The 15,461-nt window shown below is 41.4% G+C and overlaps 1 protein-coding gene across 1 annotated transcript in view; it reads right to left on the bottom strand.

Moving 5' to 3' along the window:
* The window catches only part of GUCY2C (guanylate cyclase 2C), a gene marked incomplete at its 5' end in the record, with an annotated part of 91,640 nt that overhangs the window by 46,425 nt on the left and 29,754 nt on the right, over positions 1 to 15,461 (bottom strand). Inside the window, 4 exons of the mRNA XM_053470278.1 lie at positions 327 to 389; positions 786 to 891; positions 5,588 to 5,669; positions 6,497 to 6,608. Coding sequence (XP_053326253.1) covers positions 327 to 389; positions 786 to 891; positions 5,588 to 5,669; positions 6,497 to 6,608 — 363 coding nt within the window. The remainder of the gene's footprint in view (positions 1 to 326; positions 390 to 785; positions 892 to 5,587; positions 5,670 to 6,496; positions 6,609 to 15,461) is intronic.

Raw genomic sequence — 15,461 nt, 5'->3', positions numbered from 1 at the left:
AAATACAGTCCCAACACTGCAATAAAACTGCACTCCCAAGTGACATACAAACACTTCAGCCAGCAGTCATGCTTCCTTACCTTCTTACTCCAGAAGGCATCTTTCCTTTCAGATATTTACTGGAAAGTGGAGAGAGTGGAGTCTCCACTTTCATGAATGTGAACTAATAATGTAATTTCCAAGTTTAACAGAATGATACTGAATTTCTAACTTACCACAATTTTAGGATGTCACGTGTATTTGTATATAAGTGCAATGAACAGTGTGTAACTAACTTGACAAAATATGTTAATTTCACTTCTTTACAGTTGAAAATATAGTGTTACCTTTTTATCATATTTTGCTCGGCGTAACCTTGGTCCTGAATCACGCCTTTTATCTTCGTCAATCTAAAAAATAGGAAATAAACTATTATTAAACTATAGATATATTATAACTCAGTCCTCTTACTACCACTGTGTTATGGCTATAGTTAAAGGCAAGGCAATGTTCTGATTGATGATGAGAGCTTATCTCATTTTATTAAGAGCATATGCGCAGATTTGAATGCCGGCTACAATTGATACATAATGTAATAAATTATTCACAGTTTAAAAGAGAAACAGGACAGTTATAAGCATGTAGATGAGTATCAAACACATCATAAATGTGGAAAACTACCTGTTTTGAGTACCTGTCCTATTTTTCTGTTGGTTTCTAAATCTTTTAATAGCTATTTTCTGTGATTAGACTTTTTCAAGTAAAATAACTTATGTTTTGTTTTTGGTATAGTTTTGAAGAATTACCTTTAGGCTGACATGACAAGTCTCATTGTTGTCCAAGGGAAGTATTTTTTCTGGAGGGATATGGCACCATCGTTTTTGTTGGAGTTCGTTTTCTTTACGGTATTTTCTATGCATTAAAAAATAAATAAATGACATTGCACAATCTTCCAAAACATGCAGTTGAAAGATATGACATGTTTCTCAGTTAATGTCATTTGGAACCAGATATCAAGATATAACATTTTAGAATGTAGATATGTTGCGTTTTGAATATCTTCTGGGATGGATTTGCCTTTATCACCATTTTAGTTACACTACATGAACAAAAGTACTGGGACACCTGACCATTACACCAAACAGGGACTTTTATGACATCACACTCTAAATACACAGACATAAATATGTAGTTGATCCCCCCGTTCGCAGCTATAACAGCTTCCCACAAGGTCTTGGAGTGTTTCTGCTGGAATTTGTGCCCATTTATCCATTAGGCACTGATGTTGGACGAGAAGGCCTGGCTCGCAATCTTCGCTCCAGTACATTTAGGTGTTCAGGTTGAGGTGAGGGCTCTGTGTGGGTCAGTCACGTTTTCCCACACCAAATTCATCCAACCATGTCTTTATGGACTTTGCTTTGTGCACTGGGGTACAGCCAAACTGGAATAGAAAATGGCCTTCCCCAAACCGTTCGCACAAAGTTGGAAGCATAGCATTGTCCAAAATGTCTTGGTATGTTTAAGCGTTATGATCAGTGCAACTACGACGGTGGCCTGGGATGACCCCTGCGACCACATGTTCTTGTCTCTTCATGCCAACTCAAAATAGTTTAGAAAGGGCCTTTCCATCTTGAACCGGTCCGGCCCAGGTTGGAAGGGCTTATTTTAAACTATTTTGAACTGGCACAAGGAGACAGAAATGTATCGGGGTCACGTTACGTCATGTGATCCTGTGTTGAAACCGAGCTTGCCCGCACAGTGTGCAAGCAGGTGGACACAAAGCTGCCCGAGATGTAAGAGGTGAGCGGGTGCTGGAGGGTAGGAGGGATGGAGTATGTATTTCTTTTTATGTATGGGGGCATGTGAGCATGGATGTCTATGTACAAGTGTATGTGAGCGTGGATGACTATGTACAAGTGCTTTGAGCATGTATGTCTATGTAGAAGTGTATAATATAAATTAGATATTACAGATACAGTATTTATACCAAGAGGGGAGGATATTTGTGTAGATGGAAGGGTGGTTAATGGGGTTAAAGATAGTAGTAGCATAAAGAATACGGTTGCACCTGATGCAGATTGTTTTCATGAGAAAATACCGGATGACAAACTAAATTGTCTACTAGCTAATGCAAGAAGCCTGACTAACAAAATGGGAGAATTAGAGGTACTTGCATATGAGGAATATTTTTATATAATTGGCATTACGGAAACTTAGTGGGAGGAATCCATTATACACTGTATGGGGGTGGACGCCTGTTTTAAAAAAGATTTTAGGAGGCGATCAACAATAGCGAGGCATCCGGAGAGCGGCCACAACCGCCACTGCGAGATGGCGGCACAGCCTTTAAAAAATAAAGAAGTTGCCAAAGTTTCCAAGAGGGTCTCTCCAGACCCTCCTGAGAATTCTGGCTCCACTTGCAGGTTGAATACATGTACTGCATTCAATCATGCAAGTCAGTGGGGCTCAGTCTTCTAATCACAATGATTAGTAAAATAAATGAAAACAAAAAATAATAAAAATAAAAAAAGTTAAGCAAAAAAACCCTTGTCTTCTGTAAAGCAGACAACCCAGACTATCCTATCAGGGGTATTTGGGCACTCTTCATGCAGCTATTTGGCCACCAATCACAGTTAAGGGTGGCCGCAGAAAATATTTCCTGTGCCTTTTTTCACCAACACTTCTGCGTTGCTTAGATTTTTTCGCACGCCCAGGGTATGTGTTACAGCACACATTTCCTGATTATGGAAATATACCACATCCTTAAAAGACAGGTATTGGTGGTGCAACCCACCAACAGTGAGCGGAGCGACAGAAGTAAATATAAATGTAACTCACCCTCATCCCAATGGGTTATATAGAATAATAATTTATTTTATTTTTTTGTATTCTTTTTTTAAATATGCAGTATGGTTAGAGGTCCTCTTAGGGACCTCTTGAACATGTTATTAATACCAGTGATGTCACAATGCTCACTTTATTGTTTATTTTTTAATTTATTGTACTATTTTTGTGATTTTTTTCTTATTGTTAAAGAAAATCACTAACAATTTCTTTTTTTTGTTTATCTTTTTAGCTTCTCGATGCGATCCCCCTGCACCAATGACACTGTGATCTCCATGCAAGTCTCCATAGACCTGCATGGAGATCAGTGCCTGTGGTCAGTGCGTCATCTGAGCGACCCTGCAGGTCATATCCTGTGCTTTGATGACCTTCCAGGTGATGTCAGCAGTGACGCAACACGGAAGGGAATGCCCGATCGCACAATCAAGCATTTTAACTGTAACAGCTTTCTGGCGCTCGCGCTGGCAGCTGTTACAGGAGATCGGGCAGCAGAAAGCCAGCTATGCTTGCTTCTGCTGACAGGGAGGAGTCCAGGCTGTAAAAAGAAAGTCGGGTTGCACCGGTACATCTATAAGGGTATGTTGCGATCAATGTTCCCTCTAATTTTTCTTGGGTGGTGTGCGCAGAAAATTTCAGTTGTACAAAATTTTTCTTAGAGCTAAAATTTAGTGCGTACAATATGCTTCTACAGTCCATATAAAGTGATGTTGAAAAAAAAAATCACATTGCAAGGGGGGTGTAGCTATATATTTCCAATCCTTTTGACTCCATGGTCTATTTTAATTATGAGCGAATCACGAGCTGGGGCTCCGGGCTGCATAAAGGATCAATATATATGTGTGTGTGTGTGTGTGTGTGTGTGTGTGTGTGTGTGTGTGTGTGTATATATATAATTATTTTTTTTATTGGGAAAAACTGCATAGCTTCTGTTGTTAGGCAACCATTGACAGGGGTACAGCATAACACCTATCACTATATACTGAGGCAGGTATTGACAGTGGTGCAGCATAACTGGTATTATATACTGAGCCACTCATTGACGGTGGTACAGCATAACTGCTATCATTATATACTGAGGCAAACATTGACGGTGGGGCAGCTTAACACCTATCACTATATACTGAGGCACAGCACAACACCTATCACTATACATTGAGCCAGACATTGCCAATAATGTAGCATAACCTCTATCACTATATTCTAAGCCAAACATTGATGTGGTGTAGGCCTACCGCTTCAGTGTCTGGCTTAGTATATAGGGATGCACCGAAATCAAAATTCTGGACCGAAAATTCAGCATTCACTTGACCGAAACTGAAAATGACCCCCCCTTTAAAAAAAAACAAAACCTACTTTATTAAAAATAACACACCAAAAAAACCCAACAACAATATTATATATATATATATATATAATTGCTAACAGCAATCACACTCCTATCATGCCCAGGCAGCCAGTACATGCTGAAACCTGGGCATCATATTAATGTGATTACAGCCTCCCTATGCCATGCTATCCCCCCCCTTACACATCCATGCTATCACACACTCACACACTCATTCACAAACATTCAGCATAAACTACAGCATAACACCCATCACTCTCACACACTTACTAATCCACTTAATGTTTTCCTACCTTTCCTTTGTTGCCACGCGCATTGCAAGGGAGCAGGATCAGAGGTCTGCATTAACAGACCTCCCGCTCCCTTGATTGATTTTAAGCCTGTTGGAGGGAGATCCTCCCCAACCGAGCTTGCTCCTCCAGCGGCGGACATTACTGTCCGTCTCTGGAGGAGTACCAGCGTCACCCTGGACGGACTGCCCGCCCCCCCAGCTCCCCGTTAGGTACTGTGCGCACAATTTTAGGACATGTGCGCTCTCTCAAAAAGTTATGTGTGCGCAAACAAGCGCACAGCTTAGAGGGAACACTGGTTGCGATACCATACCGGTATGACCATAGGGGACTGAAGGGATTAAACAATGTCAAGTCAAGGTTTTCATGAAGACCGGTATTAGATTTATTTAGTTAATTTCAGTTGCTTTTGATTAATTTGGTTGCTTTCGAAGATCACTGCATTTACTATTCATGATAGGCTCTTAGGGTCAGCCCATTTAGAAAGTTCACAGGTATGCACATCACCCAGCAAAACAAGTACTGAATTCATGCCGTGCAGTGTAGGAAAATGTATAAATTACACTACAGAAAGAAAGAAGCAAGTGGTGGCCCCTTGCCAGTGGGGACTCTGTGCCAAATGTAATCAAACGCTTGTGATAACTGCCAATGAGTCTTTTACATAAGTGTGTAAGCATGAGGTTGTAAGTGTGTGTTAATGAGAATGTGTGTGCATGTGTGTTAGCGTTAGTGTGTACCTGGGGGGCAAAGTGCCAGTGGGGGGTAGGATCGGCCCCAGGTGCCAAATATTCTAGATACACCCCTGTATTTAATTAATGTTTAGATTCAACAGGATTGGCAGTAATCATGCCTCATGTGTCCAATGAAATTGAACTCAATTAATCAATTACATTTTAATTGACTGATTTAGTAACTAAGGGAGCAACAACTTTTTCACATAAGGCCAGGTGGGATTGCTTAGCTTGTTTTCCCTTATAAACATACCATTATCATTAAAAAACGGAACTATGTGTTTGCTTTTTCACAGCACCTGGTCCCACAGTGTAAAATAACCCTGGTCCCGAAAAATAAAGCCTAAAGAGCATGTGCTTCAGATCCTTTCCATATTGGAACTGTGTAAGAGACTTACCTGAATACAAGAAGTGCAATGATCAGCACAAGTATAACAGCTATTGTGAGAGTAAATATTGCTATGGTCAAGATATGAGGTCCTGAAAAACAAACAAAAGAGGCACTGCAATAATTTCTCAATCAGTACCAGGGTCACCTGTGCTGCTGGTGATACATGAATATCCAACCATAATATATTTACATTAACTTTAATAAAACACAGCATGACAACTATACAAAATGTGAAATGTACAAAGATGCAAAAGGAAATGCAAAATATTATAAATCCCTTTGATCAGATGAACTATTATATTATACAGTATAATATACAGTACTTCCTCAGTCTGCAAATTATAGACCTGTTAATAATAATAATAATAATAATAATAATATTATCTTTTATCTATATAGCGCCAACAATTTATGTAGCACTTCTTACAATGCATATATTCAAGGTGTATGACAAGACTAGAATTAACAGACTATGACAAACCGATACCTGTTAAGTTAAACCATAAAGCAACATTACTATTAGAGGGAATCCTATGGGTCTTTTACTTAACAAATCTCTCTCCTCTTTTACATTGTGTAGCTTTATAGGTCTGAATGGCGTTTAACAGAAACAGGAAAGAAGGAAAAATAGACCCCTACAATGGATTTAGTTATTAAAAAAATAAAAGTGGAATTTAAATATTAAGATATTTTCTATGTACTGGTATTATACAAATGTTTTTGCAGATTGCCTTAAGCAACTGAAAACTTCTGTATTGAGCTGCAAAATGGTACTGGTATTCTACAAATGTTTTTGCAGATTGCCTTAAGCAACTGAAAACTTCTGTATTGAGCTGCAAAATTGTTCTACAAAAGGACAATGTAAGTGAACATGTTGAATATGCATTTCAAAATACATGAGAACTGTGAGACTCACCACTGCCAGGAACATCACTGGGAAGTTTGTGGTTTTTCCAGATGAAAGAAGGGCTGCTGTCTATCACTGTTGTGCTGTTGGTGCTCGTGTCAAACATAAGTAGCTCTGAATACTGCATGGTCAAAAATATATAACATTTTGGAATAGATAGATACACAGTATATTAGCAAGTCATTGCCTGCTCAGTTGGATCACTACGTTTCTTTTCTACAATTCTGGAATGTAGAACAGCACAATTCACATTTGTAAATGTGTGTGAGCATGGATGTAACAAGTACCCATAATATGAGACAATATAACATATTTAAATTTTTCATTGATGCTGCTCCTATCCTTGAATTGTTACACATACATGCATACACATTGACATATACAGATATGTTTAATAGGCATAGCCACATAAATACATACACGTGTCTCTACAAATATCCCTGCTACATCAGAAGTGTCCCTTATATCAAGAGGACCCCCATATGGGCCCCAACATTATTAAACCTGGGAACTCTCAGGGTTTCTGTCCCAACTATAGTGTCTCAGATGCAGATTCCCAGGGTATGTTATGATTGATATATTTGATTGAATGCAGGTAACTGATTTAAGTGTATCTATATAATGTCAAGGTTTCCATGAAGACTAGTATTACAGTCATTTGGTTAACACATTTGGCAAGTTACTACATTCAGTCTTCATGCTGGGCTATTAAAATGTTAATATCTTAAGATCTCAGGATCCGCTCATTTAGAAAGTTCCCAGGCATGTACATCACCCAGCAAAACAGGTACTGAATTGATGTTGTGCAGTGTAGGCAAATGCATAAATTACACACAGTAGGGACCCTGGACCAAATACCCCATTGCTACACCGCACCTTCCTATCTTTGATTTCTTCCTCTGTCCAAATACTGAAGGTATCAGTGGGCTTACTTTATACAGGGTTTTTAAGAAATATTTGCCCCTTCCCAATTTCTTCTATTTTTTCTTATTTGCAATATTTAAATGTCCAAATAATCTAAATATGGGACAACATGAGTAAACATGAGTAAACACAAAATTCAGCTTTTAAATGATCATTTCATTTATTAAAGTTAAAGAGATAATTAAAACTTATATAACCAATGTGAAAAATCAAATTGCCCCCTTAAACCTAATAACTGATAGTACCACCCTTGGCACCAACAAATGTAATCAAACATTTGTGATAACTGCCAGAAATTTTTGTTTGAATGAGTATGTGTGATTGAGGGAATGAATCTGTGAATGAATGGGTATATGAATGAGTGTGTGATAGCATGGATTTGTAAGTGGGGGGGCATGGTACAGAGTGGCTGTAAGTGATGTGCAAACCCCATACTGCTGGCAGCATCAATACACAAGGGGGGGCAGCTAGCCAGGTTTCAGCATGTAGTGGCTGACTTGGCATGATAGGAGCGTGATTGCTAACAGGTTCCAGCATTTACTGGTTGCCTGGGTATGATAGGAGTACGATTGCTATTTCATTTTTGCTTATCCAGAATCCTGAATTTGTAGTCACAAAACTTTCTAGGCCCAGAAATCAGTGAGAGGAAAATTAAAGGTTTTGTGTCATTTACTTTATTTTAATCTGCATATGTTATTAAAGGCCATATTTTCTTTAAGTGAAAAATGAGTGCGGCCCTCGCACGTATACAATTCTGATGAAGTGGCCCACTGCAGAAAAAAACTTGGACACCCCTGTTTTAAATTAGATAATTTACTATAGTAATCTGCGAAAGCATTGGAGATATCTCTAGGAATCATTACTTTTTTGCCCACTGTTAATTATAATACATGATACCTTTGCTCTATTTGCCTGCACAATTTGCTTGTAATGAATCTGCCAAAAAAGGCATACGACAGGCACTCTTTAAATCCTCGTAATTTTTATTTGCAATCCAACAGTGGGAACATCAATAGTGCAAAAGCCCCTACAGGAACAAAGTAATGGGCACCAAACAAGCACAAGATTTACCCTTTTGCCCCTTAATCTGTAGTTTACTCATAAGACCTCATCATTTTATGAGTAAGAACTTAAATACACAATGTTTCTCTGGAGTCCCTTAGACAGATACACTTAAAGTTTCTTAAGACCTCTTGGTGAGCCAGCCATACATTAATGAGATAAACTTCAAGCGTGAAATGTGACGCTGGCACTTCTTCAAAGAAGTGATGAACAAGTGGTATTTCATTAAAAGTTGTTATAGATCAATATTCAGGTCTGTGGTTCTGTAGTGATACAAATTCCAAAAACACAATAATAAACATACCAGACGGTGGAAACCGCTGATACCGCAGTGAACTGAACCTGCTTAACTTGTTTCACGCTGAAAGGTGCTTTGTTAAAAGCTGAGACGTTGAAAATCATGAGAAACATCACTTTGATTACCAAATGTTAGCCACAACTGCTGCAAAACTACATACTTGACACAATCTGAACCAAATAAGTTTATCTTGGTCTCATTGGACCCAGTAATCCCTGTCCTTAGTCTCCTTAGTCTACACATACATATATACCGTAGTTGCTCAATTATAAGATGACCCTGATTATAAGACGACCCCCCAAAATCTAAATATTAGTTTATGAAAAAAAGAAAAAGCCTGAATATAAGACAACCCTATAGGAAAAAAGTTTTACCAGTAAATGGTAATTCATGTAAACTCTGTGAACAAAAGCTACGATTGAGAAAAATATTTTGTTTTTATTTCCTTTTTTTTCAACCTGCCCCCCCAGTTATGCACATCTGCCCCCTGGCTTGCCACTCTGCCCCAGAAATGCCTTATACCCCCTATATGCCATTGTGCCCCATGATATGCCTTTTAACCCTCTAAATGCCACTGTGCCCCATGATATGCCTTTTGACCCCCTATGTGCCACTCTGCCTCCAGAATTGCCTTATACCCCTATATGCCACTCTGGCATTTAGGGGGTTAATGGGCATATTATGGGCCAGAGTGGCATATAGGGAGCGATAAGGCATTTCAGGAGGCAGAGTGGCATATAGAGGGTTAAAAGGCATTTCTGGAGGCAGAGTGGCATTAAGGGGGTTAAAAGGCATTTCATAGACCACTCTGCCTCCAGAAATGCCTTATGCCCACCATTTAACACTCCCTCCTCCAAACTTACCGGTGCGTAGTCCGGGCAGCGTGTAGAGCGCTACACGATTCGCCTAGACAACTTACGCTGCAGCCGGGAGGAGGTGCGGTTAGCAGCGGGGGTTGTCTGCGTCCATCGCGCAGACCTTCCCTGGCTGCCAGAGTCCGGGCAGCGTGTAGAGCTCTACACGAATGGCGTAGAGCTTAGTGCGGGCAGCGTGTAGAGCTCTACACGCTGCCCGGACTAAGCACCGGGGACTCAGAAGTACCGGTAAGTGGGGGGGCAGGAGGATCCAGGTCCCCTGCATCGCTGCGGGGATCTGGATCTTAGTCTCATAGTCAGACCTAGTTGAGGTCTGATTATAAGACGACCCCGATTATAAGACGAGGGGTCTTTTTCAGAGCATTTGCTCTGGAAAAAACCTCGTCTTATAATCGAGCAAATACGGTATGTGTATATATATATATATATATATATATATATATATATATATATATCGTATTGGCTCGAATATAGGCCACACCCGAATATAAGTTTGGTGCTAATTTAAAGTAAAAAATATTTTTAAAGAAAACCAATAGCCATTTTAAGCCCCCCCCTTAATTTATAATGCACCTTAGATATGTCACTCTCCCCCCCAGATATGCCACTCTGCCCCTAATATGCTTTATAACCCCGATATGCTTTATGCCCCCTAGATATGCCACTCTGACCCCCAGATATGCCCATCTGCCCCCTAGAAATACCCTCCTGCCCCCAGATATGTTTTATGCCCCCCTAGAATTGCCACTCCCCCTCCGACTTACCAATGCACCCCCAGATTCCCTGGTGTCTAGCGGGGCCGGCTGGTGGACATCTGTGCGATGCGCGCAGACAACCTCCGCGGCCGGCACTTTCGCCGGGGCTTCTATGGTGAAGCGCCTGAAGGTTATGCCACGCCGGTGCTCCACCATAGAAGCCCTGGTGGAAGTGCGGGGAACGGAGGTTGTCTACGCGCATTGCACAGACGTCCACGGCTGCTGGTTAGGAGGATCCAGGTCCCCTGCAGCGCTACGGGGGATCTGGATCCTAACCCTGCTGCTTACCATGTCCCGGGCGATACGAACTGCGTATCCCTGCGTTAAACCCCCAATATAGGCCTATATTTGGGCCAATACGACATATATACTTCTAAATAAAATGTAGTATAAAAAAAAATGTAGTATAATAATAGCTTGCTGCTGGCTGCGTCGTCCTAAAGCATTTCTTGGGGCGGCAAAGTGCCGCCTCTTCAAAAGTGCCGCCTGGGGCCGGCCCTGACTGTTCAGCGATACAAATGGCTGTAACACTGTTGTATAGTTCAGGTCCACTTGTCCACACCAGAAATAAATTGTCAATGTAAAACACTAAACAAATTTCCGACTATTGTAAAAAAAAATATTGGCATACCTAGGCACACATTGCTGTTCTCTAATTTGGTAAAAATATTGGCTGGTAAACAATACCCAGTAGATCCATAAAAAAAAACTACATAAGTCTTAGGAAAAACACCATCATGTTCTAAAAGGTAGCAAGACCTTTAAATTGCATAATCATGTGCAATGTTCCCCACATCCTTCTCCCCCCTCCCTGTTTTACTCACTATCTCCAGCATATCTGTTGCCCTTTGATCTTTCTGTGCATCTGCAGAGAACACACTGACAGAACTGTGGAGTAGGTGGAGTGTCCATGAAAGAGTGTGTTATAGGTAGACTTGTGCATTCGTCTTCGGGCGAACATGAAAACGAACACGAAGAGTCGTTCAGAAGAAACGTAGAAGAGAATACAGTGCCGGTAAAACGCAGGTGAAGACAAAGACACACACACGAAGAATCTTCGTGATCGTCTTCGTCTTCGTCTACTAATCTCCCCAGTCCCTTCCCCATCTAGCCTACCTTATCTTCATGGCATCGCAGGAGTTGATTGAAGCGGAAATCCGCAGGCTCGCTGTCAGGGGTTACAGGGCAGTGCGAGTGAGCCTATTGGTCACCTGCAGGGTCTTCCTCTGGCATCAACCAATTGGTTGATGCCAGAGGAAGACCCTGCAGGTGACCAATAGGCTCACTCTCACTGCCTTTTTAACTCCTGATTTCCGCTCCTATTAACCCCTGTGATGCTGCGTTGGATAACGGGAGCAGAAATCCGTAGGTTAAAGGGCCGTGCAAGCTACCAATAGACTCACTCGCACGGCCCCTTACCACTAGTTGCTATGCAGAAAAAAAAAAAACTGGGACCCTGCTGCAACAGTTTAAAGTCGGTGCCAGCGACCAACAAAGTCGCTGGTACGGACATTTAACTGACACAGCGGGGACACCGCTGGTCTCCCCATTGTGTTAGTTAAATGTCCGTGGCAGCGACCAACAAAGTCGCTGGTACGGACATTAAACTTAGTGTAACCCAGTGCAGTTATTTTGTCTAATAACATTGCTGCTGGGTTGTCATGGATACTGACCTTTCCTTCCAGCACCAGGTCACTTGTCTCCTTTGAGCCAATCAGTATCTCTATGGGACATATGTCAGTTTTCCTGAGCTAGGGAAATGTTTCTCAGCCTATCAGAGGAGAGGATCTAGAAAGAAACTTCTGGAAGAGCAGAGCTAAGCAGGGGAGTGACGAAGGAAGAGACACAGACTGCCCTCCTTGTAAGCAGGCCTGAAGTAAACCTGTTGCCTTTAGTGTGTGTGCTGCTGACATCCAAGCAGTACACTGAAGTTGGAGTAGAAGTGTGCAGAAAATACAGCATGGTGCTGTATGTTCCTGAGTGAGTGTGAGAGACTGCAAGTACCCAGAGCGTCCAAGTCCTGGATCCTGTACCAGTGAGGTGAAAGCAGAGCTGCAGACAGACATCTGTGTGGGAAGACAGTTATTACTCTCAGCCAGGAGGTTAAAGGGGCAGCATCCCAGAGTTGCCTGAAGACACTAAAGAGAGGTACTTCACTAATATATATCTATCCAGGGGCGGGCTGGGCCAGGGGGCAGGAGGGCGAAGACGAACATTCATGTTAAAAACTAAGCGGCTGCCACCGGGACTGGCCGCCTCCAAAAACAGTGCGCACGGCAACTGTGGCTGTGCGTCGGGACTTGATGTCAAATCCCGGCGCACAACACTGAAGCCACGCCCACCGTCTTCCGCGCACCGGAAGGACAGGACACAGAACAGGAAGAAGAGGAACAATGAAGACTAGGAGGAAAAGTGACAGTGCCAGAGGAAAGGTAGGAAAATATTAGTAAGTGTGTGAGAGTGATGGGTGTTGTGCTGTAGTTTATGATGAATGTTTGTGAATGAGGGTTTCAGATTGCATGGAAGTGTGGGGGGATAGCATGGCATAGGGAGGCTGTCTAGGCGTGATAGGAGTGTGATTGCTGTTATCAAATTTTTTTTTTTCGGCCAATAATTCAATAACAGTATTAATAGATATATATGGTTGCAAACAGCAATCACACGCCTATCATGCTAAGTCAGCAGTACATGCTAGAACTTGGGCATGATAGGATTGTGATTGCTGTTAATTATATGTGTATATATATATATATATATATTAATATTGTTGATTTTTTTTTTGTCTAATTTTGGTGTGTTACTTTTAATAAAGTATTTTAAACTTTTTTTTTCGGTTTTGGCCAAATGAATGCTGAATTTTCAGTTTCGGTCCAGAATTTTCATTTCGGTGCATCCCTACTATATACTAAGCCAGTCACTGAAGTGTTAGGCCTACACCACATCAATGTTTGGCTTAGTATATAGTGATAGGGGTTGTACTGCAGTATTGTCATTGTCTGGCTCAAAGTATAGGCACACATTGACGGTGGTACAGCGTAATCACTAAGTATATAATGATAACAGTTATGCTGTACCACCGTCAATGTGTGCCTCAGTATATAATGATAACAATTTTGCTGTACCCCTGTCAATGTTTGCCTAACCATAGAAACTATGCAATTTTAAAGTGTGTGTGTGGGGGGGTGCCACATACAGGATCTGCCACAGGTGCCAAATACTCTAGGTACGCCCCTGCATCATGCAGCAGTCAGACCCAATGGCCATTCCTCAGCTCTTCGTCCCAGGTCTTAAAAGGGGTGGGATAAAGAGCTGAGGCACGGCTATTGGGCGGCGCGGTGCGTGCACACCGGCCGCTTTAACTTCATTAGGCGCCAGTGGAGTGACTGCTATCAATGTCGCTCGCAGCCGCTTTGGTGGCGCAATGGGCCACTTGACTAGACTTGCCCCCCAGGCCTTAGGCTGCCAGCCCTCCCCTGTATATATCAACATAAATATATCCTTGTCTCCCCGGGTAGCGCTACCTACATCAAGGGCCCCAACAGTGTACCAACACTGGGACATCTGGGTGAGAAGAACACCTACATTCTGGGTGGGGGAGCTGGTGTTGGCAGTTATCTGTGTTATATATATATTCTCAGGACTGTGCACCCACTGCTAGAACTGAACTGCATAGACACAGCAGCTGGGTCCTTATATTATAATACCTGTTTATTTCAATATATTTTATAAATAATTAGCATTTCAGTTGTGTGTATTATTTTCTTGTGTGAAAGGGGCCTTTTCTCAGTGGGTGGGTTCCCCTACTCAACATAGTACAAATCACTGCGTGGAGGCACTGTGTAAAGAAAGATGTCCCGATCTCCCAGCAATTGCGGAGGATCAAGTTTCCTTTCACCAGCGTCACTGAAATATGTAACTACCAGCCTGGCAGCGGAGCAAGGTAAAAAAAGGGTTACATTAGCATAACTTATTATAACGTCGGACACAATGCTGCCCTCTGTTGGTAAGATACAGTGAGTAGCATATGGGGGACCTATCTATTCTATATTGGTCTTCTCAATTTCAATGGTAATGTATTTAATTTAAAGAGTTCAGCAGAGCATGGAAGGGTACACCTATTTGATGGCAGAGCAGTTACACAATTTACATTTCTTAGGTAGTGGCAGGTGCAGTTTGTCCATTGCTAGGCCAATGTGTATAGACTGGTCTGGTGCATGTTTCTTAGTTATACCAGCAGATCTGGAATCTAGGAGTTAGGGCTTATCGGCACGACCGTTGATTATGTGGAGCTTTAGGGGAAGGGTAACATCACCTCCATAGGTTTGTTCTGTGAGACTTTATCCTGGAGGCATTGGAAGGGTCTCTTCCAGAGTCTCTAGTTTTATTATTATTATGGTTTTGATTTTGTGATTCAAGTATTTGTTATTAAAAGTTTTTTTTATCTTTTTTGGGGAATACTATATTTAGTATTCTATTATAGTGATTATGGTCATCCCCTGAGGTTTATCTCTATGTTGGGAACTTTTATACCTTTAAACAGTCCAACGTTTGCACAATGGAAGCAAGAGCCTACACAACTGAAGGCAAATATATATGACAAAATCTTTGTACATAGACAAGATCCTATTCAGACTTCTTCTGAGGGAGAGTGATATAGGCCTATCCATGTCAGGTCATCAGGTTGTATCCAAACAAAACAAGAAGAGACAGTGTGCTCATGCAATCATTCCGTCACTACTCTAGTCACATCTCACAAGCTTCATCCTTGGATATGGATAATATAGCACCCTCTCCATGTTTAATTTTTAAAATATTACATATTAATACATTTGTATTATTTGAGCCTGTGACTAGCTTAGCGCACCGACATTTTTTCTTTTCCCCATTTTTAAAATATGTAGATATCTTATGTGTGTCTTCTGATTCCACTGTTTTCCTTGTCCAATTTACTGCTTAGGACGCATTGTGTCCAGATGTCCATGATTACTGTTCTCCACTTTTTCCTGAGAGGAGGCATATCTGTACCCAGTCCTCCAAAAGTAGAGACCTCTTTAAGTAGG

The sequence above is a fragment of the Spea bombifrons genome, chromosome 6 (genome assembly GCF_027358695.1).
Source record: "Spea bombifrons isolate aSpeBom1 chromosome 6, aSpeBom1.2.pri, whole genome shotgun sequence".
Lineage (NCBI taxonomy): Eukaryota > Metazoa > Chordata > Amphibia > Anura > Pelobatidae > Spea > Spea bombifrons.
Note: the sequence above shows the minus strand (reverse complement) of the source record. Positions and strands in the feature narration are given on the sequence as shown.